Genomic DNA, 25,507 nt, shown 5'->3' on the forward strand with positions numbered 1-25,507 from the left:
GACTCCTTTTCTCTAAGTAAACGTATCTTTATTTCACAAAAAAATAAAGTTTGTTAGTTCCTGGAATATTGCAAAAAAATCTGCCCTTTACTCCCACATAACTCCCAAAGTATTTGGAATATTTCCAAAATTTGGTCACCGAAAAATAGAGAAATCATTATTCTACAACTTTTGTGAGTATTATATTCCATTTAATTCAGTAATAAAGGGAGAATTTTTAACATTAGGTGAATAAGTTACTTCCGAGATATCGGCCGGGAGCGCCGGCCGGCCCCCGTCTCAAAAAAAAAAAAAAATCGCGAAAATCGCGTTTGTTTGGGTGTATTTCTTAGTAAACTGATGTTCTAGTGCAGTTATCCTCTTCAAAACACCGTTTTCTCTTACTCAGAGACGACATGGAGAGCAGTAACACTTTTATATCGAAATATTCCCGATAATCTCTGGCCATATTATGGCCTATTTTATTCAGTCTAGAGTATATAACATGTTTGTATGTTATTTAGAGTGTTTATTATATCATATTAGATCAATTCTGATAGACAAATAAGCCGTAGAGTTGATATATAAGCTGATATAAGCGTAATAATGGGCGATTCCTGCTGGCAACTCGGTAGCGGGAACACTTCCGAGCGTTCCCATCTGGTTCCCGGTAATCACTAAGTCTGCGGATAAGCTCCACCTACTGTTTTATGATGCCAAATAGTCAGTTATTATATTAGAAAGAATAATGCAAGAAAATGCGATAAAAAACAAGGAAACAACTCCGAAAAATATATGGGCCGTGAGCAGACTCGCTACCAACATCGCCGTCACCCTGGTGGCTAAAGCTCCCGCTTCACACACGCAGGGCCCGGGTTCGATTCCCGGCGGGTGGAAACATTTCGACACATTTCCTTACACCTATTGTCCTGTTCACCTAGCAGCAAATAGGTACCTGGGTGTTAGTCGACTGGTGTGGGTCGCATCCTGGGGGACAAGATTAAGGACCCCAATGGAAATAAGTTAGACAGTCCTCGATGACGCACTGACTTTCTTGGGTTATCCTGGGTGGCTAACCCTCCGGGGTTAAAAATCCGAACAAAATCTTATCATAGTAGTATGATTGCTTTGGTTAGCAACCTTGACAAACCATCATTATATAATTTATCATTATTATATAATTTCCGTTAAGAACCGGTCAAGAAATGTATTTAGTTATATGATAAATACAGCGCTGTATGGCCCTTGTGGTTTAGCGCTTCTTTTTGATCATAATAATAATATATGAAACAGTTCTTCTCTTCAAGAAATACTTGTCCAGTTTTCCGGACAATAAATAAACACCAAAGTCTTATTAGCAAGAACATGTGGCTAAACAAAGAGGTGGTTCAAGGTCAGTCCACTGTTGTCTGGTGGGGTGATACTCTACCTTCCATCAGTCTGGTGGAGCCTCCATCACAGCTCTATCACAGCTCTGTACGGTCAGCCAAACTTGTTTCCATCATTCAGGAAGAACCATCATTATGACTCCATCATTCATCCATATTGTCAGTCATCCATCACTCAGTAGGAACCACTATACTGTCAGTCATCTATCACTCAGGAACCACTATACCGTCAGTCATCCATCACTCAGTAGGAACCACTATACTGTCAGTCATCTATCACTCAGTAGGAACCACTATACTGTCAGTCATCTATCACTCAGTAGGAACCACTATAATGTCTGTCATCTATCACTAAGTAGGAACCACTATACTGTCAGTCATCTATCACTCAGTAGGAACCACTATACTGTCAGTCATCTATCACTCAGGAACCACTATACCGTCAGTCATCCATCACTCAGTAGGAACCACTATACTGTCAGTCATCTATCACTCAGTAGGAACCACTATACTGTCAGTCATCTATCACTCAGTAGGAACCACTATAATGTCTGTCATCTATCACTAAGTAGGAACCACTATACCGTCAGTCATCCATCACTCAGTAGGAACCACTATACTGTCAGTCATCTATCACTCAGTAGGAACCACTATACTGTCTGTCATCTATCACTCAGTAGGAACCACTATACTGTCAGTCATCTATCACTCAGTAGGAACCACTATTACCTGGAGTTTACCTGGAGAGAGTTTCGGGGGTCAACGCCCCCGCTGCCCGGTCTGTGACCAGGCCTCCTGGTGGATCAGCACCTGATCAACCAGGCTGTTGCTGCTGGCTGCACGCAAACCAACGTACGAGCCACAGCCCGGCTGATCAGGAACTGACTTTAGGTGCTTGTCCAGTGCCAGCTTGAAGACTGCCAGGGGTCTGTTGGTAATCCCCCTTATGTGTGCTGGGAGGCAGTTGAACAGTCTCGGGCCCCTGACACTTATTGTATGGTCTCTTAACGTGCTAGTGACACCCCTGCTTTTCATTGGGGGGATGGTGCATCGTCTGCCAAGTCTTTTGCTTTCGTAGTGAGTGATTTTCGTGTGCAAGTTAGGTACTAGTCCCTCTAGGATTTTCCAGGTGTATATAATGATGTATCTCTCCCTCCTGCGTTCCAGGGAATACAGGTTTAGAAACCTCAAGCGCTCCCAGTAATTGAGGTGTTTTATCTCCGTTATGCGCGCCGTGAAAGTTCTCTGTACATTTTCTAGGTCGGCAATTTCACCTGCCTTGAAAGGTGCTGTTAGAGTGCAGCAATATTCCAGCCTAGATAGAACAAGTGACCTGAAGAGTGTCATCATGGGCTTGGCCTCCCTAGTTTTGAAGGTTCTCATTATCCATCCTGTCATTTTTCTAGCAGATGTGATTGATACAATGTTATGGTCCTTGAAGGTGAGATCCTCCGACATAATCACTCCCAGGTCTTTGACGTTGGTGTTTCGCTCTATTTTGTGGCCAGAATTTGTTTTGTACTCTGATGAAGATTTAATTTCCTCATGTTTACCATATCTGAGTAATTGAAATTTCTCATCGTTGAACTTCATATTGTTTTCTGCAGCCCACTGAAAGATTTGGTTGATGTCCGCCTGGAGCCTTGCAGTGTCTGCAGTGGAAGACACTGTCATGCAGATTCGGGTGTCATCTGCAAAGGAAGACACGGTGCTGTGGCTGACATCCTTGTCTATGTCGGATATGAGGATGAGGAACAAGATGGGAGCTAGTACTGTGCCTTGTGGAACAGAGCTTTTCACCGTAGCTGCCTCGGACTTTACTCTGTTGACGACTACTCTCTGTGTTCTGTTAGTGAGGAAATTATAGATCCATCGACCGACTTTTCCTGTTATTCCTTTAGCGCGCATTTTGTGCGCTATTACGCCATGGTCACACTTGTCGAAGGCTTTTGCAAAGTCTGTATATATTACATCTGCATTCTTTTTGTCTTCTAGTGCATTTAGGACCTTGTCGTAGTGATCCAGTAGTTGAGACAGACAGGAGCGACCTGTTCTAAACCCATGTTGCCCTGGGTTGTGTAACTGATGGGTTTCTAGATGGGTGGTGATCTTGCTTCTTAGGACCCTTTCAAAGATTTTTATGATATTGGATGTTAGTGCTATTGGTCTGTAGTTCTTTGCTGTTGCTTTACTGCCCCCTTTGTGGAGTGGGGCTATGTCTGTTGTTTTTAGTAACTGAGGGACGACCCCCGTGTCCATGCTCCCTCTCCATAGGATGGAAAAGGCTCGTGATAGGGGCTTCTTGCAGTTCTTGATGAACACAGAGTTCCATGAGTCTGGCCCTGGGGCAGAGTGCATGGGCATGTCATTTATCGCCTGTTCGAAGTCATTTGGCGTCAGGATAACATCGGATAGGCTTGTGTTAATCAAATTTTGTGGCTCTCTCATAAAAAATTCATTTTGATCTTCGACTCTCAGTCTGGTTAGCGGCTTGCTAAAAACTGAGTCATATTGGGACTTGAGTAGCTCACTCATTTCCTTGCTGTCATCTGTGTAGGACCCATCTTGTTTAAGTAGGGGCCCAATACTGGGCGTTGTTCTCGATTTTGATTTGGCATAGGAGAAGAAATACTTTGGGTTTCTTTCGATTTCATTTATAGCTTTTAGTTCTTCCCGCGATTCCTGACTCCTAAAGGATTCTTTTAGCTTAAGTTCGATGCTTGCTATTTCTCTGACCAGTGTCTCCCTGCGCATTTCAGATATATTGACCTCTTTTAGCCGCTCTGTTATTCTTTTCCGTCGCCTGTAAAGGGAGCGCCTGTCTCTTTCTATTTTACATCTACTCCTCCTTTTTCTTAGAGGAATAAGCCTTGTGCATACATCGAGTGCCACCGAGTTAATCTGTTCTAGGCATAAGTTTGGGTCTGTGTTCCTTAGTATATCTTCCCAGCTTATATCGGTCAGTCATCTATCACTCAGTAGGAACCACTATACTGTCAGTCATCTATCACTCAGTAGGAACCACTATACTGTCAGTCATCTATCACTCAGTAGGAACCACTATACTGTCAGTCATCTATCACTCAGTAGGAACCACTATACTGTCAGTCATCTATCACTCAGTAGGAACCACTATACTGTCAGTTATCCCTCACCCAGTAGGAACCACTATACTGTCTGTCATCTATCACTCAGTAGGAACCACTATACTGTCAGTCATCTATCACTCAGTAGGAACCACTATACTGTCAGTCATCTATCACTCAGTAGGAACCACTATACTGTCAGTCATCCATCACTCAGTAGGAACCACTATACTGTCAGTCATCTATCACTCAGTAGGAACCACTATACTGTCAGTCATCCATCACTCAGTAGAAACCACTATACTGTCAATCATCTATCACTCAGTAGGAACCACTATACTGTCAGTTATCCCTCACCCAGTAGGAACCACTATAATGTCAGTCATCCATCACTCAGTAGGAACCACTATACTGTCTGTCATCTATCACTCAGTAGGAACCACTAAACTGTCAGTCATCTATCACCCAGTAGGAACCACTATAATGTCAGTCATCCATCACTCAGTAGAAACCACTATACTGTCAGTCATCTATCACTCAGGAACCACTATACCGTCAGTCATCCATCACTCAGTAGGAACCACTATACTGTCAGTCATCTATCACTCAGTAGGAACCACTAAACTGTCAGTCATCCATTACTCAGTAGGAGCCACTATATTGCCAGTCATCCCTCACTCAGTAGGAACCACTATACTGTCAGTCATCCATCACTCAGGACGAACCACATTTTATTCAAGGGAAAGCCCTAAACCCATGTGGAATGGACGTAATCAGGTCTGAGCCAGACGCCTTCCACCAGCATGAAAATAACCCCACTGATTAGTTTGCCCGAATTCCATTGCATACTAGTGATTTTCCTGCCTATCATTGTTTTCCTCTATGTAAACGCCCTTCAAGGGAGGTTCCTTGACGCTGGTGAGGGGCTCTTGATCTAGGGAATTGGATCTGTGCTCCAGTTCCCTGAATTAAGCCTGAATACTTCCACATCCCCCCCCTCAGGCGCTGCATAATCCTACAGTATTGTATTAGTAATAATATATATAAACTATATTATTTTGTACCGCAAAGAAATACTGTACAAAAATTTAATTTGCATTTGAGAGATGCAGTGGAACTTGAAGAATTGAAATGGAATGTATTACTCTTCCAGAGTGGATCAAATTGCCCGGGTAACGTCACTGAGGCGAGATTATGTTAGGTAAGATTAGCTTAGGTTTGGTTAGGTAAGGTTAGCGTGGGTTAGGTTAGGTTAGGTTTGTCAGGAAACAGGACCAGTGTTTCATGACGTGGGTCTTAGTCATATGATGACCCACAGCTGGAGCTTTTGGTCAGCTGGCTTGCCCCTCCACCCCTTTAAAAATTATGAATTTTATTATAACCATTATTGAGAACATTATTAAAATCATGTGCTGTAAGCAAGGACACTAGAGTTAACTAGTTGCCGCACACAGCTCTAAATTGTCTGGTGACTGCTAAATGTGCTGTGGTATTTTGCTTCGCCTGGAAAGAGCTGGAGGGTATTCGATTACCTCATGTGTGGTAATCGTTTCAGCCCCACTGACACTCATGTCATCTGTTATCGTATATCATATTGTGATTACTGGTTATGTGTGATTTTTGGTTTACACTTTATTCATGTTCATTATGTTAGTGAAAAATATTGACATTTCTCGAGGACTTCCTGACTATAAATACTCTATATCTTGAGAAAGAAATCTGTGCACACACTTCAACCACTGAATATTTGTTAAATCAAAGTTCACTCTAACATGACCCACCATCAAGCCAACACTATAAGTAAACACCAACATATGCTGTAGAGATATTTTGTACCGATACGATGGAAAAAATGAACACAAGTGGAGTATAATGTGATTATTGACTATATTTCTCCCAGTGGGCGTTATCAAGTCACAAACAGATCTACCTGGGTAAAGAGTACATGAATATATTGTACTCGTGAGTTAAATCATGAGAACTAATAAAGGTCTCGCAGCTGTTATTGAGCCCTGGCTGTTTGTCTTCCCCCAGCGGTACTCCTCTCACATAACCTTCTCCCTATTATATCCCATCTTCCACGATCATCCTAAAACAAAAGGATCTTTATATATATATATATATATATATATATATATATATATATATATATATATATATATATATATATATATATATATTTTTTACCAATAGGAATATTTTATTACATAATATGGCACAGAAGATTTAAGAGATACATTGTTGATATAAAGGTGGCATATATATATATATATATATATATATATATATATATATATATATATATATATATATATATATATATATATATATATATATATATATATATATATATATATATATACAAGCAAGTAATGTAGATAAGGAGTTGAAAGAATCGACAAGTTGATAAATTAGACACATGTGCAAGACTTCTGTATCTTTATTGTGGGAACGTTTCGCCACACAGTGGGTTCATCAGTCCAGTACAAACAATGGCGAAGATCAAAAGCTTGAGGTAATCAGTCCCTCAGCCTGCAGTCGATATTATCAGTCCATCAATCTTGAAAAGATTGATGGACTGTTTACATAATCTTAACATGTCTACAGCTTCTGCTAACTCCTCTGTACCAGACTGAAGAAGCGTACTGTGTAGGCGAAACGTTCAGAAATAAAGATACTCGACTGTTGCACGTATGTCTTATCAACTCGTCGGTATTGTATAGCATTATCCCATTCATACCATCTACTAACACTTTAAAACACTTTCATAGTTACACCCTCTTGAAAGGTCCCCAATGGAAGTCACTGACTTTTTTGGGTTATCGCAGGTTCTCTACACATATGTTGCTATGTATGATAATCTATGTAACTATGTGTGTATACCTGAATAAAATTAATTAAAGGAATCGGGCCCATAACCCCAATGGAAATAAGTCACTGTGTCTGACTTTTTTGTGTTATCCCAGGTTCTCTACACATATGCTGCTATGTATGATAATTCTATGTAACTGTATTTGTGAATACCTGAACAAACTTACTTACTTACTTATAATAAACATTGTCCAATGAAAACGAAGCAGATCTCAGCACAGACTAAACAATCTCTGGTTTACAAATAGTATACTTAAATCTATCGATAAAAAAGCATCCATATAAAAAATAACTCAGACAGGGTTTAATTACAGAAGAACTAACTAAACGATACACCTCAATACTACTAATCTAATACGGACGTATAAATAAATGTATTATGTAAATAGATTTAATGAAATAAAATATACGGCAAAAAACCTGGAAAACCCTCTCTGAAATTTCGGGCTCTTGAAAACTCTCTAGAAACAGTTTAATGTGTTTATTATGCAGCCTATACCCATCCTGTGAGTGGTAGTCACCCCATACCCATCCTGTGGGTGGTAGTCACCCCATACCCATCCTGTGGGTGGTAGTCACCCCATACCCATCCTGTGGGTGGTAGTCACCCCATACCCATCCTGTGGGTGGTAGTCACCCCATACTCATCCTGTGGGCGGTAGTCACCCCATACCAATCCTGTGGGTGGTAGTCACCCCATACCCATCCTGTGGGTGATAGTCACCCCATACTCATCCTGTGGGTGGTAGTCACCCCATACACCATACCCATCCTGTGGGTGGTAGTCACCCCATACCCATCCTGTGGCCGGTAGTCACACCATACCCATCCTGTGAGTGGTAGTCACACCATACCCATCCTGTGGGTGGTTGTCACCCCATATCCATCCTGTGGGCGGTAGTCACCCTATACCCATCCTGTGGGTGGTAGTCACCCCATACCCATCCTGTGGGCGGTAGTCACCCCATACTCATCCTGTGGGTGGTAGTTACCCCATACCCATCCTGTGGGTGGTAGTCACCCCATACCCATCCTGTGGGTGGTAGTCACCCCATACTCATCCTGTGGGCGGTAGTCACCCCATACCAATCCTGTGGGTGGTAGTCACCCCATACCCATCCTGTGGGTGATAGTCACCCCATACTCATCCTGTGGGTGGTAGTCACCCCATACACCATACCCATCCTGTGGGTGGTAGTCACCCCATACCCATCCTGTGGGCGGTAGTCACACCATACCCATCCTGTGAGTGGTAGTCACACCATACCCATCCTGTGGGTGGTTGTCACCCCATATCCATCCTGTGGGCGGTAGTCACCCTATACCCATCCTGTGGGTGGTAGTCACCCCATACCCATCCTGTGGGCGGTAGTCACCCCATACTCATCCTGTGGGTGGTAGTCACCCCATACTCATCTTTTGGGTGGTAGTCACCCCATACCCATCCTGTGGGTGGTAGTCACCCCATACCCATCCTGTGGGTGGTAGTCACACCATACTCATCCTGTGGGTGGTAGTCACCCCATACCCATCCTGTGGGTGGTAGTCACCCCATACTCATCCTGTGGGTGGTAGTCACCCCATACTCATCCTGTGGGTGGTAGTCACCCCATACTCATCCTGTGGGCGGTAGTCACCCCATACCCATCCTGTGGGCGGTAGTCACACCATACCCATCCTGTGGGTGGTAGTTACACCATACCCATCCTGTGGGTGGTAGTCACCCCATACCCATCCTGTGGGCGGTAGTCACACCATACTCATCCTGTGAGTGGTAGTCACACCATACCCATCCTGTGGGTGGTAGTCACCTCATATCCATCCTGTGGGCGGCAGTCACCCCATACCCATCCAGTGGGCGGTAGTCAAACCATACCCATCCAGTGTGCGGTAGTCACACCATACCCATCCTGTGGGTGGTAGTCACCTCATATCCAACCTGTGGGTGGTAGTCACCCCATATCCATCCTGGGTGGTAGTCACCCCATACCCATCCAGTGTGCGGTAGTCACACCATACCCATCCTGTGGGTGGTAGTCATCCCATACCCATCCTGTGGGCGGTAGTCACACCATACCCATCCTGTGGGTGGTAGCCACCCCATACCCATCCTGTGGGCGGTAGTCACACTATACTCATCCTGTGGGCGGTAGTCACCCTATACCCGTCCTGTGGGTGGTAGTCACCCCATACCCATCCTGTGGGCGGTAGTCACATCATACCCATCCTGTAGGCGGTAGTCACCCTATACCCATCCTGTGGGCGGTAGTCACTCCATACCCATCCTGTGGGTGGTTGTCACACCATACCCATCCTGTGGGTGGTAGTCACCCCATACCCATCCCATGGGTGGTTGTCACACCATACCCATCCTGTGGGCGTTAGTCAAAAGATTACAGAGGTACATAATGGGTCCAGGGACTGGACCCCAAAGTTATGATAGCTGAACTAGTTACTAAGGTAACGAACTCCAGGTAGATCTGATCACAATCATGAACAAATTACAAAGGTAATGAGCGAATCCAAACGAACCTCACATACAGCCTATAGACACCTGGTGTCCCTGTTCACCCATCAGTCGACTGGTGTGGGTCGCATCCTGGAACAAAATTACCCAATTTGCGGGAAATGCTCTGCATAACAAGCGACTTTCTAAGTAGTAATATGTCACTGATGTTAGTTATTTTCTGTATACCTTGTACATGTACTTGTACCAATAAAGATATTATTATTATTATTATTATTATTATTATTATTATTATTATTATTATTATTATTATTATTATTGTTATTATTATTATTTTCCTTACTTTGATCGATGATGATTGCCTCTCATTTCCCCCAGGCTCCCTATGACCCGTCGGGTTTAGTGATGTCTCGAAATGTATTAATATTTATGAAAGTTTAAAGGGGAAAAATATACCTTGACAGTCGAGTCTGCTGACCTGTGTGACGGCAACTTGTCTATCTCTTCTCCTATCTTAGGAGACACGCGTTGCTTTTCACATGAGAATTATGTAATCAAATTACACAAGGGCTTCTGAGCCAAGGAATTGGACCTGTGCTTCCTTTAATTGGCTCTGGAAGCCTCCCATCACCCTCCCGCTCAGCCAGGCACTGTGTCCCCCATGAATGTAATCAATTCTCTATAAGGATTACAGTGCGGGGTTTACAGATTTTGAATATTGTGTGGTTTACATGTTTTAAAATACTAATTACAGAGGGGGCCACTAGGACACCTAGCATGGCTAGGCATTTCGGGCAGACTTAGATTAATTCTAAACTTTAAATTATTACAGATTATGGTATTAAGGCTAAGTGACTACATTATAGCTTGTAAGTTTAGCAATGTGAATGCTTTTGTTTTGGCACAATACATAGTGTCTCTATTGGAGTATCATAGGCAAGCTTATGACTAGTTAGGGTTCATTATTTTAAGATTAAGATTCGTATTTCTGTGTTTATAGTCGATGGGTGAGTGAGTGTAAGTGTGAACCACCAGGTGGTTTACATGTAGTTAGTTGACGGGGTGTATCAGGGAGATAAGATGTTTTCTAACTATAGTTTTGAAAGTGATGAATGTGTCTGCAGTTCTAGAGTTTTCAGGTAGGGTGTTCCAGATTTTAGGCCCTTTGACATACATTGAATTTTTGTAAAGGTTTAGTCGGACACTGGGAATGTCAGAGATGTTTGTGTCTGGTGTTATGCCTGTGGGTCCTGTCACAACTATCAAGAAAGCATTTTAGGTCAAGGGTAATATTGGAATTTAAGGTCCTATAGATGTAGATTGCACAGTAGTAAGTGTGGATGTTCTGAACAGGGAGTAAGTTTAGATCTATGAAGAGTGAGGGGGTGTGTTGCCAGGGATGGGATTTAGTGATTATTCTTACTGCGGCTTTTTGTTGGGTTATTATTGGTTTTAGATGTGTTGCTGCAGTTGATCCCCAAGCACAAATAGCATAGGTGAGGTATGGATAAATGAGTGAATGGTATAGTGTGAGAAGGGCAGTTTGCGGCACGTAATATCGTATCTTGGAGAGGATCCCCACCGTTTTGGATACTTTTTTTTGTTATGTGTTGGATATGGGTGCTGAAATTTAGGTTGTTGTCGAGGTGTAGACCTAGGAATTTGCCCTCATTATGTCTGGCAATTAGAGTGTTGTCGATCTTAATGTTAAGTTGCGCAACACCTGCTCTGCTACCAAACATAGTGTAGTAGGTTTTGTCAGTGTTAAGTGTAAGTTTATTGGCTGTCATCCAAGTCAGAATTTTGAGCAGCTCCTCGTTGACAATGGTGTTGAGGGTGGCAAGATTAGGGTGGGAGATGATGTAAGTCGTGTCGTCAGCAAAGAGAATGGATTTCAGGTGTTGGGATACGTTTGGAAGATCATTAATGTAAACGAGGAAGAGCAGGGGACCAAGGACACTTCCCTGCGGAACTCCAGTATCAAGTGGCCATGTTGATGAGGCTGTCTTTAATGGTGACATACTGATACCTATTAGTAAGGTAGGATTTGAAATATGCAAGCGCATGGCCTCTTATACCATAATGGTCAAGTTTGTGGAGTAGGATGCCGTGGTCTACTGTGTCAAACGCTTTTCTTAGGTCAATAAAAATTCCTAGTGGATATTCCTTATTTTCCAATGCTGTGTAAAGCAGATCTAGCATTTTTACAATTGCATCATTAGTGCTTTTATTTTTCCTGAATCCAAACTGGCAGGGGTTGAGTATGTTTTGTGCCGTTATAAATGAATATAGTCTCATGTGCACGAGTTTCTCGAAGATTTTGGATAGCAATGGTAAGTTTGATATTGGCCAATAGTTGTTTACATCTGTAGGGTCACCTCCTTTATGTATTGGTGTAACCCTTGCTGTCTTGAGTAGTGTCGGGAAAGTGCTAGTTTCTAGTGACTTGTTAAAAAGTAATGTAATAGCATGAGAAAGGACATGGGCCACTCGCTTGTACAATAATGGTGGGACGTGAGACAAATTCCCTGAGTTATTTTTGAGTAACTTTATAATCACGGTGACTTCCGTGGGCTCAGTTGGTACAAGATAGAAGGAATTTAGAAAATTCCCATCTAGATAGTCACCGGCACGGGCACTGGTATGTGGGATTTTACTGGCGAGATTAGATCCTATGTTTGAGAAGAAGTCGTTTATCTTGTTAGCTGTATCAGTGGGATGCAGTGGTGTTTCATTAGATTTAGTTAGGACAATGTTCTTGTTTTTTTTTTCAGTTTGTGGGTCCCCAGAATCTGGGAAAGTGTTTTCCAGGTCTTTTTTATATCTCCTCTTGTGTCAGTGAATCTGCTGGAGTAATACAGTTGTTTGGCTTTCTTTATTAATTTTGTGAGAACTGATGAATATTGTTTAAGAATATCTTTGTGTATTAAGCCCTGTCTGTATTGCTTTTCATATTGGTGTTTCTTATCAATGGATTTCAGAATGCTACTGGTTAGCCATGGGCAACCGAGCCATTTATTCGTGATCTGTTTCTTAATGGTTATAATTGTAACTATAATTTTTAAAGGGGTAGAGGGGTAAGCCAGTAGAAGGTGTCGGTCAGATGACCAAAGATTGCAGACACGGAAAGTTGCAGCCACGGAACTCTGACTGTAACCACAGAACGGTGACTGTAACCACAGAACTGTGGCTGTAACCACAGAACTGTGACTGACCACAGAATGGTGACTGTAACCACAGAACTGTGACTGCAGCCAGGGAACTGTGACTGCAGCCACGGAATTGTGACTTAATTATGTTTTTGCACTTCTAACAGAAACTGTGAAGCAGTGAAAGTGAAGAGTGGGTGATGTTTCGTGTGTTGGGCGTGAAGGTGGGCGCTACTGCAAGACTCCTGTCATGGGTCCCCCAGCGTGGGCTGACTACAGCCTCCAAGACCACTACTGTGGGTCTCGTAGGCTGTGGTAACGTAGGTAAGATCAATGCTATGTTGTAACGTAACTTATTTAATAAAAACTTGTGATTTAAACGGCTTAGAACACCGACATCTTGAAGAATAAGACACTTATCTGGATTATACCTGAAGGGCATTCCGAGGGGTCAACGCCCCCGCTGCCCGGTCCATGACCAGGTCTCATCTGTGCAACATTTGGGAAACTTTATTGAGGAAACGTTTCGCCAGCCAGTGGCTTCTTCAGTCCAATACAGAGAAGAACAGTGGAAGATGAGGAGTTTGAGGTAATCAGTCCCTCAGCCTGGAGTCGATGTGTTTACTCCATCAATCTATAGAGTCCCAAAATTCAGTTCAATTCAATTCAATTCAAAGTTTATTCTCTATAAGGATTACAATGCTGAGTTTACAGAATTTGGTTATTGTGTGGTTTACATGTAGTAAAATAATGATTACAGAGTGTACCACTAGAACACCTAGCATGGCTAGGCATTTCGGGCAGACTTAGTTTAATTCTTAATTTTAAAATATTACAAATTATGAGGTAAGTTGGTATTATGGCTAAGTGACTAAATACTAGTTTGTGAGTTTAGCAATGTGAATGCTTTTGTTTTGGCACAGTACATAGTTTCAGTATTGGAGTATCACAGGATTCATTATTTTAAGATTGAGATTAATGTTTCTGTTTATGGTCAAATGGATGAGTGAGTGTAAGTGTGAACCACCAGGTGGTATTCGTGTAGTTAGTTGACGGGGTGTATCAGGGAGATAAGATGTTTTCTAATGGTAGTTTTGAAGGTGATGAATGTGTCTGCAGTTCTAGAGTTCTCAGGTAGGGTGTTCCAGATTTTAGGGCCTTTGACATACATTGAATTTTTGTAAAGGTTTAGTCAGACACGGGGAATGTCGTAGAGATGTTTGTGTTAAAAGTTGCACAAGTGTACCATTCTTTAACTTTCGGTATCTTGATACAGGAAATTGTTTTACCGTTGCCTTGCCAACTCTCTCCAGGTAAACTCCAGGTACACTCACGACCTACTAACACAGTGGATTTATCCAATGGCGACTCCACCTCCTCCTGCTTCTACTCACCTGACTGCAACATATAAGCCACTTGCACAAACAACCCTCATATAGGGGAAAGGAGCTTACGACGACGTTTCGGTCAGACTTGGACCATCCACAAAGTGACTTAGTAAATGGTCCAAGTCGGACCGAAACGTCGTCGTAAGTTTCTCTCTCCTATGTGCGGGTTATCTGTGTATTGTTCCAGTCACGGTATTGTAAGACGGAGTTGCTTTATTATTATTATTAAAGATTCGCCGGTATTCTCCCGGCCCGGGTCTTCTCCAATTGGTGGCCCGGCCTTGACTCCCTCTCTAGGGAGTGTCTGAGACCTAAGTCTCCCATGGGAGGAGGCACAAATATCCCCTCATCTTAGAGACCAACTGTCCCCAGGCCCAGCCACATTCCCCGCCCTCACGGGGCTAGTAGGGAGAAGCTAGGCCTCTCTGGTCTGCCATCCCCGCCCCAAGGCTGCTAATGGGAATGACAGGCTTGTGAGCTGCAAACTCGGGCTCAGGCACCTACCCTACCCTAGAAGGACTGGGCATGGTGTCGATCTGGACGGAGGTGCGTCTCAAATACAACCTTCCCAAACATTCTCCACCTGACTCTCCACACTACATATATTTATGTACTCTTTATTCTGTGACTTGACACAATCCATTGTGTGAATGAAAAGCAATCAATAAAGGATTGTATTATACTGCATTTGTGTTATTTTTCCATTATTAGTTACATTTGGGGGGTGATGGACATAATGGGGGCCTCCGCCGCCCAGTCTTGCCGTCGCTAGGGGGTTACTGTAACGTATTGCTTATTTTGCAGGTAATGCCTTGTCTCAGAACCTGACACGTAGTGGGTTCCAGGTTGTGGCAGCGTGTGACACTGACCCTGGTCGTCTGGCTCTGCTGCCACCCGGGGTCACACACTGCACCACCCCCAGGCTGGTCACACAGGCTGCTGATGTCATCATTACAGGTCAGCTGTGGCAGTATTATGTGTTTATACTCGACTGTTTCCACGTATTTGAGTTGTTTAAATATTTTAAGGTAATAATCATGACTGATTTTTGCTGTAATTTGCTGTTAGGCTTTAAATACTAAGATATTACAAGGGCCCCAATGGAAATAAGTCACCTTGACTGTTTTGCGTTATCCTAGATAATTTACACATATGTTACCATGCTAAACAACCACAGGGGAGTTGAGTGATAGCTCTAGGCCTTTCGTGTTGCAATCAACACATCATCAGGGGCTTGCAATGCTGAAGAAATGAGTAGGAAGTCCAAGCAGATTCGTTCAGGGGCACGTTTCTAGCTAGAGCTAGAAACGTGCCCCTGGTGAAACACCTGGGAATCCCCTGTGACCCAAACATGTCAGGAGAACTGATAGGTAACAGCGTAGTAAAGAAAGTGAATGCCAAACTGAAGTTCCTCTACAGACAAGCACAGTGTCTACCTCTTGTACAATGTCATATAGATCGTTCTTGCTCTTCATGATACTCTGCCTTATCAAAAACTAATGGATTACAAATCAGCCAGAACAAAATGGTGAAATTCATCCTGGACCTGGTCTAAGAGAGCATGTAGGCCAGGATGAATTACAACAACTGGATATACTAAATGTTGAAGACAGAGCAAAACAACTCAAGTTAAATTATGTTTGTAAAATTGCTCACAAGTTGTATCTAGAACATCTTGCTGCCATGTTTGTCAAGGCTGGGAACCAAAAGTATATAGTACTAGGGGAAGAGAACACAACTTTGTAGTACCCACAGTAGGTGGTCAGGCTTCAAACCCTTTTATTGCACAGCAATAAGAGAGTAGAACGGACTGCCTGCACATGTCAAAGCCAGTCATAGCATGAACCAGTTTAGGAAGAGAGCTAAAAGGTGCCTAATGAAAGATAGGAGAGTGATTTCTTGTATAGCTAACATACATGTACCGATTATTGTAATATTAATTAATCTATTACTGTGATCTGATCCTCTCTTTAATGTTAATGTAAATAACTCAGTTTACCTTATTCCTAGTATATCTCCTCATCTTCTAACTGCTTTTCACTTAGTTGAGTTACTTAGCATTTTCTAACTGTTAAGATTTAAACAGTAAGATGTTACAAGGACACCAATGGAAATAAAACACATTCTCTGACCTTTTTGGGTTATCCTACGTAATCTACACATATGCTGCTATGTATGATAATCTATGTAGCTGTATTTACGTGTACCTGCCTCTGAATAAACGTACATAGTTACTAGTCGACCTCCAGTGTGTAACAAAGGAGCTGTAACTCAATTACATAAGGTTCATGGCTGAGCTTAGCAAGTATACCATGCTTACTGAAGGTAAACACGACACACCATCCTTGTCTGAGTGCACTGTTGTACATCATCATCATAATCAAGGGGGAAGCACTAAACCCATAGGATTATACAGTGCTTGGGGGGGGGGGATGGAAGGTATTCAGGCTTAATTCAGGGAACTGGAGCACAGATCCAGTTCCCTAGATCAAGAGCCCCTCACCAGCATCAAGGAACCTTCCTTGAGGGGCACTGTTGTACAACACTTATGATCCAGCATAATGAGGCTACGTAACTGTGGCCCATGTTGGTGCTGTAGCCTGTGTTAACTACTGTTAACTACTGCGTACTGTATGTTAACTACTGTGTATTGTATGCTAATTACTGTGTTAACTACTGTGTATTGTATGTTAACTACTGTGTGTTAACTAATGTGTATATTAACTACTGTGTGTTAACTACTGTGTATTGTATGTTAACTACTGTGTTTACTACTGTGTGTTAACTACTGTGTATTGCATGTTAACTACTGAGTGTTAACTAATGTGTATTGTACGTTAACTACTGTGTTAACTACTGTGTATTTTATGTTTACTGTGTATTGTGTGTTAACTACTGTGTATTTTATGTTTACTGTGTATTGTGTGTTAACTACTGTGTATTGTATGTTACCTACTGTGTACTGTGCGTTAACTATTGTGTACTGTACGTTAACTACTGTGTACTGTACGTTAACTGCTGTGTACTGTACGTTAGCTACTGTGTACTGTCTATTAATAATAATAATAATAAAAATAATAATAATAATAATAATAATAATAATAATAATAATAATAATAATAATAATAATAATAATAATAATAACGTTACTAATATTTTTGCTCTGAGTAGATCTATAACCCACTATGATAACATGAACGTAGATAGGTGTGTCTATGGAGGAACTTGCAATGTGAACAGACTGACTGATGTTGTAGTGGCCAGACTTAGGCTTGATTACAAGTACTGACTGATGTTGTAGTGGCCAGACTTAGGCTTGGTTACAAGTACTGACTGATGTTGTAGTGGCCAGACTTAGGCTTGGTTACAAGTACTGACTGATGTTGTAGTGGCCAGACTTAGGCTTGGTTACAAGTACTGACTGATGTTGTAGTGGCCAGACTTAGGCTTGGTTACAAGTACTGACTGATGTTGTAGTGGCCAGACTTAGGCTTGGTTACAAGTACTGATTGATGTTGTAGTGGCCAGACTTAGGCTTGATTACAAGTACTGACTGATGTTGTAGTGGTCAGACTTAGGCTTGGTTACAAGTACTGACTGATGTTGTAGTGGCCAGACTTAGGCTTGGTTACAAGTACTGACTGATGTTGTAGTGGCCAGACTTAGGCTTGGTTACAAGTACTGATTGATGTTGTAGTGGCCAGACTTAGGCTTGATTACAAGTACTGACTGATGTTGTAGTGGCCAGACTTAGGCTTGGTTACAAGTACTGATTGATGTTGTAGTGGCCAGACTTAGGCTTGGTTACAAGTACTGACTGATGTTGTAGTGGCCAGACTTAGGCTTGGTTACAAGTACTGATTGATGTTGTAGTGGCCAGACTTAGGCTTGATTACAAGTACTGACTGATGTTGTAGTGGCCAGACTTAGGCTTGATTACAAGTACTGACTGATGTTGTAGTGGCCAGACTTAGGCTTGGTTACAAGTATTGACTGATGTTGTAGTGGCCAGACTTAGGCTTGATAAACAAGTACTGACTGATGTTGTAGTGGCCAGACTTAGGCTTGATTACAAGTACTGACTGATGTTGTAGTGGCCAGACTTAGGCTTGGTTACAAGTACTGACTGATGTTGTAGTGGCCAGACTTAGGCTTGATTACAAGTACTGACTGATGTTGTAGTGGCCAGACTTAGGCTAGGTTACAAGTATTGACTGATGTTGTAGTGGCCAGGCTTAGGCTTGGTTACAAGTAATGACTGATGTTGTAGTGGCCAGACTTAGGCTTGGTTACAAGTATTGACTGATGTTGTAGTGGCCAGGCTTAGGCTTGGTTACAAGTAATGACTGATGTTGTAGTGGCCAGACTTAGGCTTGATTACAAGTACTGACTGATGTTGTAGTGGCCAGACTTAGGCTAGGTTACAAGTATTGACTGATGTTGTAGTGGCCAGGCTTAGGCTTGGTTACAAGTAATGACTGATGTTGTAGTGGCCAGACTTAGGCTTGGTTACAAGTACTGACTGATGTTGTAGTGGCCAGGCTTAGGCTTGGTTACAAGTACTGATTGATGTTGTAGTGGCCAGGTAACTTAGGCTTGGTTACAAGTACTGACTGATGTTGTAGTGGCCAGGCTTATGTTGTAGTGGCCAGGTAACTTAGGCTTGGTTACAAGTACTGACTGATGTTGTAGTGGCCAGGCTTAGGCTTGGTTACAAGTACTTCTAGCAGTTTGGGAGACACACAGATGATGATCAAACTAAATGCAAATTATGTGGTCAGGCATATGATCACTGTCTTGAACACAATGTGCTTAATTGTCCACTTATTGAGGAATACAGAGACAGACAGTATAATAACCTATGTGACATGTCAAGATATCTTATTAATGAAAATAAGATACCAGATATATTAAGCAAATTTCCTAAATTTGGTTGTAACAGATAAGTGAACCGTAGATATGTAGATATAAATCCAAATGTACACCTGTTAACCTTTCTGGGGCCTAGTTCCTGGGCCTTTTGTGTATCCATATGCTCTTGCGCTACCGTCCACAGGATGGATATGGGGTGCACAATAAACTAGCCACTTCGGTGGCAAAATCTAATCTCAGATTGAAATCCTGGCTTAGGCCGCTTTAAAAAGTTTTGAAAAGTACAGTAAAATTTAAGAGATTGGGTAATATGACTCTAAAATAATAGATTTCTAGTCGAAATATTTTAATTATAATGGTAAGCAAAATATAGCCAGAAAGATCGTAAATTATCGGCAACCTAGGTTAAGATTTTGTTATGTGTACGTATATTTACTACTAGTGTTTTGACTGTTCTTCAGTAAGTTCATATAAGCATCCTGGGACTGATCTCTGAACCTTGGTCTGTAGCTCTTCCTAAACCCGCCAACGTGAGTGATGCTGCAGAAGGCGCTGACGGTATCCTGGCTGGACTGACCGAGGGCAAGGTGTGGATAGACCACTCCACCACCGATTCTGGCCAGACCAAGGTGAGGCTTGGAGTGTGGCTAGACCAGGGTGAGGTCTGGAGTGTGGCTAGATCAGGGTGAGGCCTAGAGTGTGGCTAGAACAGGGTGAGGTCTGGAGTGTGGCTAGACCAGGGTGAGGCCTGGAGTGTGGCTAGGCTAGGGTGAAGCCTGGAGTGTGGCTTGGCTAGGGTGAAACCTAGGGTGTGGCTAGACCAGGGTGAGGCCTGGAGTGTGGCTAGACCAGGGTGAGGCCTGGAGTGGGCTAGACCAGGGTGAGACCTGGAGTGTGGCTAGACCAGGGTGAGGCCTAGAGTGTGGCTAGACCAGGGTGAGGCCTAGAGTGTGGCTAGACCAGGGTGAGGTCTGGAGTGGGCTAGACCAGGGTGAGGCCTAGAGTGTGGTTAGACCAGGGTGAGGCCTGGAGTGGGCTAGACCAGGGTGAGGCCTGGAGTGTGGCTAGACCAGGGTGAGGCCTGGAGTGGGCTAGACCAGGGTGAGGCCTGGAGTGTGGCTAGACCAGGGTGAGGCCTAGAGTGGGCTTGACCAGGGTGAGACCTGGAGTGGGCTAGACCAGGGTGAGACCTGGAGTGTGGCTAGACCAGGGTGAGGCCTAGAGTGGGCTAGACCAGGGTGAGACCTGGAGTGGGCTAGACCAGGGTGAGACCTGGAGTGTGGCTAGACCAGGGTGAGGCCTAGAGTGTGGCTAGACCAGGGTGAGGCCTAGAGTGTGGCTAGACCAGGGTGAGGCCTAGAGTGTGGCTAGACCAGGGTGAGGCCTGATGTGCGCTAGACCAGGGTGAGACCTGGAGTGTGGCTAGACCAGGGTGAGGCCTAGAGTGTGGCTAGACCAGGGTGAGACCTGGAGTGGGCTAGACCAGGGTGAGACCTGGAGTGTGGCTAGACCAGGGTGAGGCCTAGAGTGTGGCTAGACCAGGGTGAGGCCTGGAGTGGGCTAGACCAGGGTGAGACCTGGAGTGTGGCTAGACCAGGGTGAGGCCTAGAGTGTGGCTAGACCAGGGTGAGGCCTAGAGTGTGGCTAGACCAGGGTGAGGCCTAGAGTGTGGCTAGACCAGGGTGAGGCCTGGAGTGGGCTAGACCAGGGTGAGACCTGGAGTGTGGCTAGACCAGGGTGAGGCCTAGAGTGTGGCTAGACCAGGGTGAGGCCTAGAGTGTGGCTAGACCAGGGTGAGGCCTGGAGTGTGGCTAGACCAGGGTGAGGCCTAGAGTGTGGCTAGACCAGGGTGAGGCCTAGAGTGTGGCTAGACCAGGGTGAGGCCTAGAGTGTGGCTAGACCAGGGTGAGGCCTGGAGTGTGGCTAGACCAGGGTGAGGCCTAGAGTGTGGCTAGACCAGGGTGAGGCCTAGAGTGTGGCTAGACCAGGGTGAGACCTGGAGTGGGCTAGACCAGGGTGAGACCTGGAGTGTGGCTAGACCAGGGTGAGGCCTAGAGTGTGGCTAGACCAGGGTGAGGCCTAGAGTGTGGCTAGACCAGGGTGAGGCCTGGAGTGTGGCTAGACCAGGGTGAGGCCTGGAGTGTGGCTAGACCAGGGTGAGGCCTGGAGTGTGGCTAGACCAGGGTGAGGCCTGGAGTGTGGCTAGACCAGGGTGAGGCCTGGAGTGTGGCTAGACCAGGGTAGTGTGGGTAGACCAGGGTGAGGCCTGGAGTGTGGCTAGACCAGGGTGAGGCCTGGAGTGTGGCTAGACCAGGGTGAGGCCTGGAGTGTGGCTAGACCAGGGTGAGGCCTGGAGTGTGGCTAGACCAGGGGATGACTTGAAGTGTGATGATAACATCCTTGACCCCTGATGATAACATCTTTGACCCTGATGATAACACATCTGGTAATCATCCTGAAATACATATGATATCAGAGATACAGTGTGGAGGCGCAGAAGGCTGGAGCCCACGTACTGGAGGCGCCCATCACAGGAGGACTGGAGGCGCTGAAGAAGGGGCAGATGGTGGTACATATTGGTGGGGAGAAGACTGTGTCTGACGCCATGGAACCCTTGCTAAAGGTGAACCTTTCCTCTTTGGTTATTAATAAAGATAGAAACATAGTGTTCTGGTACACTATTCTATATGAATTATATCGTGGTTATACTATTGTGTATGATAGTTAACACGATATGCTGCTACACTATTCTATATCATAGTTGCATTCTGAGAACATTCGTATTGCGCTGATAATCAAAATTTTAATGACTATGATAATAATAATAATAATAACAATAATCATTCCGTTCGCTCTCCCCTTGCTTCTCCCTCGCTTCCATCCTCAGGCCTCATACAGCGAGGTCTTCTATGTTGGCGAGATCGGGTCGGCTATGTTGGTGAAGGTGGTTTCCAACATGCTGGCCTGTGTCCATGCTATAGCCATGGGCGAGGTCCTCCTTCTCGGTATGTTGGTGGTTCTGTGTTGCGACCAGTGGGGGACCTACATTGTTGGGGCGTTGTAGCTTGAACTGTTTTGGGGGCCCATTCGCAACTCCTTCTCATACAATAGACCCAAAAAATGTGGACTAAAGTCATATCTGGGGCCCCTCAGGGATTAGGGGCCCTCAAACTTAAGCTTCATTAGTTTCCTAGCAGATCCGCCCCTGGTTGCGACTCTGTTATGGTGCTATGTTACCATGGAATGGTGGAAGATACAATATTTTCCGGCATATAGGGCGCACGACGGAAGTATCGTAACGGTAAATCAGTAATTATATTCAGTGGTTAATTACCTTCTTATTTTATGCTAAAGCGTCACACAAAGCCTACCCGTGATCCTGATCTTGAGCATATAAGGCGCAGGCTGATTTTCCAAGACTGAGAAAAAGACGCGTCTTATATGCCGGAAAATACGGTATATTTTATGGTGTGACAGGGTGTTTAAGCTTGCTATATTAACATACGATGACAGAGGTTATATTTTATCGTACGGTGCTTCAGTAACTGTATTTCAATTCTCTTTTATGATAATTTTAGTCGCTATATAAAAGTTCAAAGCAGTAGCAGCAATAATGATTATATAATGTTCGTTTTTCGTGTCAGCTACAGGAAGAACGAACATGGCTTTTGTCTATATTAAAGAGAAATTATAGCCAAATTTTCTCTACAGCTAAACGAGCCAATTTGGACTTGAAAACCTTCTGGGAGGGCATCCGTCTGAGTGCAGGCAACAGCTTCGTGTGGGAGACCGGACCACCTCTGATCTTCCAGGGTTCCTACCACCCAGGCTTCACCATGGCTCTCCAGAACAAGGATCTCCAACTCGGATACGACATGGCTAGGAAGTACAAGGTACAGGCTAGGGAAGTACAAGGTACAGGCTAGGGAAGCACATGGTACAGGCTAGGGAAGTACAAGGTACAGGCTAGGGAAGTACAAGGTACAGGCTAGGGAAGCACATGGTACAGGCTAGGGAAGTACAAGGTACAGGCTAGGAAAGTTATCATTGCAAGCCCTCCATCACCACCTTTCTCTTCACTCTCCCAACACTGCTAATTTGCCCAACACTCCGCCACTTTCTTCAACACCCGCAGACCCTCTCTAGCACCTTTACTCTCTTTCCATCTCTCATGCACTCTCTTAACTTTCCCTAATCCTTTCCGTGATTCCCACATCTTCTCCAACACTCTCATATCCTTTCCAACATCCACGCATCTTCTTCAACATCCCCACATCTTCTTCAGCATCCCCACATCCTCTCCAACATCCCCACATCTTCTCCAATACCCCATACCTTTCTAATCCTCCTCATCTATGTTGCAGGTACCAATGGAGATTAACCACACAGCGCTGGCCATCTACTGGAGAACTCAGTATCAGTTTGGTGAGGAGGCTGGTTGCTACTCTCCCCCCAGGACCCATGAACTGGCCCTAGGGGAGACCCTCAGCATCCCTGGCTTCGAGAACTGGAGCTACAACAACGAAGTCTTCAAGGGCTCGCTTGTAGTCTCCCACGAAGGCATAAAGAAGAAAAGCAGCTAGGGAGGTTTTCAGCTTTTATAATCACCGTGAAGCAGTATAACCCGAAGTGTTCTGCATAACCATACCACAGGTGGGGTTTGAACTCTCTGACCGCGGCTTCAAACCCCACCCGTGGTATGGTTTTTTTGCAATCGTGTCATTACGATTTCGTGAGTCAACCATTGGCTATCTGCACACGCAACCAACTGTCACCCACCTCTGTAAACATTGTATCATGTACAAATAAATCTTTGACAGTGCCAGGGATTTCTTATCTGAGCCATATTAATGAAATATGGCTCAAATTCCTTCAATCAAGGGCACTTGAGAGGCATACAGATTGCGAAAAGGACTTGGGGGTTATGATAAGCAGCAACCTAAAACCAAGACAGCAGTGTCTAAGCGTACGTAATAAGGCAAACAGATTACTGGGACTTATATCAAGAAGTGTAAGCAACAGAAGTTCAGAGGTTATATTACAGCTTTATACATCATTAGTAAGGCCTCACCTAGATTATGCAGCTCAGTTCTGGTCTCCATATTACAGAATGGACATAAATTCGTTAGAAAACATTCAGCGTAGAAAGACTAAATTAATACATAGCATTAGAAATCTTCCTTATGAAGAGAGAGTGAAGACTCTTAAATTACATTCACTTGTTAGACGAAGAATGAGGGGAGTGTCCATAAATGGGGTTAAATCCGAGTGGGGATCTGTAACAAGTGGCGTTCCACAGGGATCAGTCTTGGGCCCGTTGTTGTTTATAATATATATCAATGATCTTGACGAGGGAATTACTAGTGATATGAGCAAATTCGCCGATGACACAAAGATAGGTAGGATAATTGATTCAATCGTAGATGTTATGGAACTTCAGGAGGATTAAACAAACTATTCTTGGTCAGAAAAGTGGCAGATGCAGTTCAATGTAGATAAATGCAAGGTTCTGAAGCTTGGGAGTGCCCATAACCCTAGTACTTATAAGTTGTTAGGTAAGACACATATGCAACAGTTAGGTATCTTTATTTCGAAACGTTTCGCCTACACTGTAGGCTTCTTTAGTCGAGTACAGAAAAGTTGATAGAAGCAGAAGAGACTTGAAGACGATGTAATCAGTCCATCACCCTTAAAGTTTTGAGGTGGTCAGTCCCTCAGTCTGGAGAAGAGCATTGTTCCGTAGTATGAAACAATGCTCTTCTCCAGACTGAGGGACTGACCACCTCAAAACTTTAAGGGTGATGGACTGATTACATCGTCTTCAAGTCTCTTCTGCTTCTATCAACTTTTCTGTACTCGACTGAAGAAGCCTACGGTGTAGGCGAAACGTTTCGAAATAAAGATACCTAACTGTTGCATATGTGTCTTACCTAACAATCTGTCGGTATTTTATACCATTTTAATACTTATAAGTTAAATGATATAGTGTTGGAGTGGTTGGTACTTTTGTTTAATAAATGTATGAAAGAGGGGAAGGTACCTAGGGATTGGCGGAGAGCATGTATAGTCCCTTTATATAAAGGGAAAGGGGACAAAAGAGATTGTAAAAATTATAGAGGAATAAGTTTACTGAGTATACCAGGAAAAGTATACGGTAGGGTTATAAGTGAAAGAATTAGAGGTAAGACAGAATGTAGGATTGCGGATGAGCAGGGAGGCTTCAGAGTGGGTAGGAGATGTGTAGATCAAGTGTTTACATTGAAGCATATATGTGAACAGTATTTAGATAAAGGTAGGGAAGTTTTCA

General features: G+C 43.7%; 1 protein-coding gene across 2 annotated transcripts; it reads left to right on the plus strand.

Annotated features, from left to right (window-relative positions):
* Positions 1-1,366: 1,366 nt before the first annotated feature.
* LOC128698640 (2-hydroxy-3-oxopropionate reductase) lies at positions 1,367-24,022 on the plus strand. Of its 2 annotated transcripts, none has more exons than XM_070103955.1 (8): positions 1,367-1,455; positions 13,108-13,264; positions 15,133-15,285; positions 19,711-19,829; positions 21,677-21,823; positions 22,088-22,205; positions 22,912-23,093; positions 23,565-24,022. In XM_070103955.1, exons 2-8 carry the CDS (start codon positions 13,141-13,143, stop codon positions 23,781-23,783), a joined length of 1,062 nt encoding a protein of 353 aa, XP_069960056.1. In that variant the 5' UTR covers positions 1,367-1,455; positions 13,108-13,140; the 3' UTR covers positions 23,784-24,022. The 2 variants fall into 2 exon arrangements, with proteins under 2 accessions (XP_069960056.1, XP_069960057.1); XM_070103956.1 differs by having other exon boundaries at positions 1,377-1,460.
* The last annotated feature ends 1,485 nt before the right edge of the window (positions 24,023-25,507 follow it).

This window comes from Cherax quadricarinatus, chromosome 88, assembly GCF_038502225.1.
Source record: "Cherax quadricarinatus isolate ZL_2023a chromosome 88, ASM3850222v1, whole genome shotgun sequence".
In the NCBI taxonomy this organism is placed as follows: domain Eukaryota; kingdom Metazoa; phylum Arthropoda; class Malacostraca; order Decapoda; family Parastacidae; genus Cherax; species Cherax quadricarinatus.

Bases quoted from the DNA above. Each gene is read 5' to 3' on its own strand.
- LOC128698640 (XM_070103955.1), top strand. From the start codon at position 13,141: ATGTTTCGTGTGTTGGGCGTGAAGGTGGGCGCTACTGCAAGACTCCTG. The intron at 19,830-21,676 runs GTGAGGCTTGGA...ATATGATATCAG, and splicing joins CCGATTCTGGCCAGACCAAG to AGATACAGTGTGGAGGCGCA. The intron at 23,094-23,564 runs GTACAGGCTAGG...TCTATGTTGCAG, and splicing joins ACATGGCTAGGAAGTACAAG to GTACCAATGGAGATTAACCA.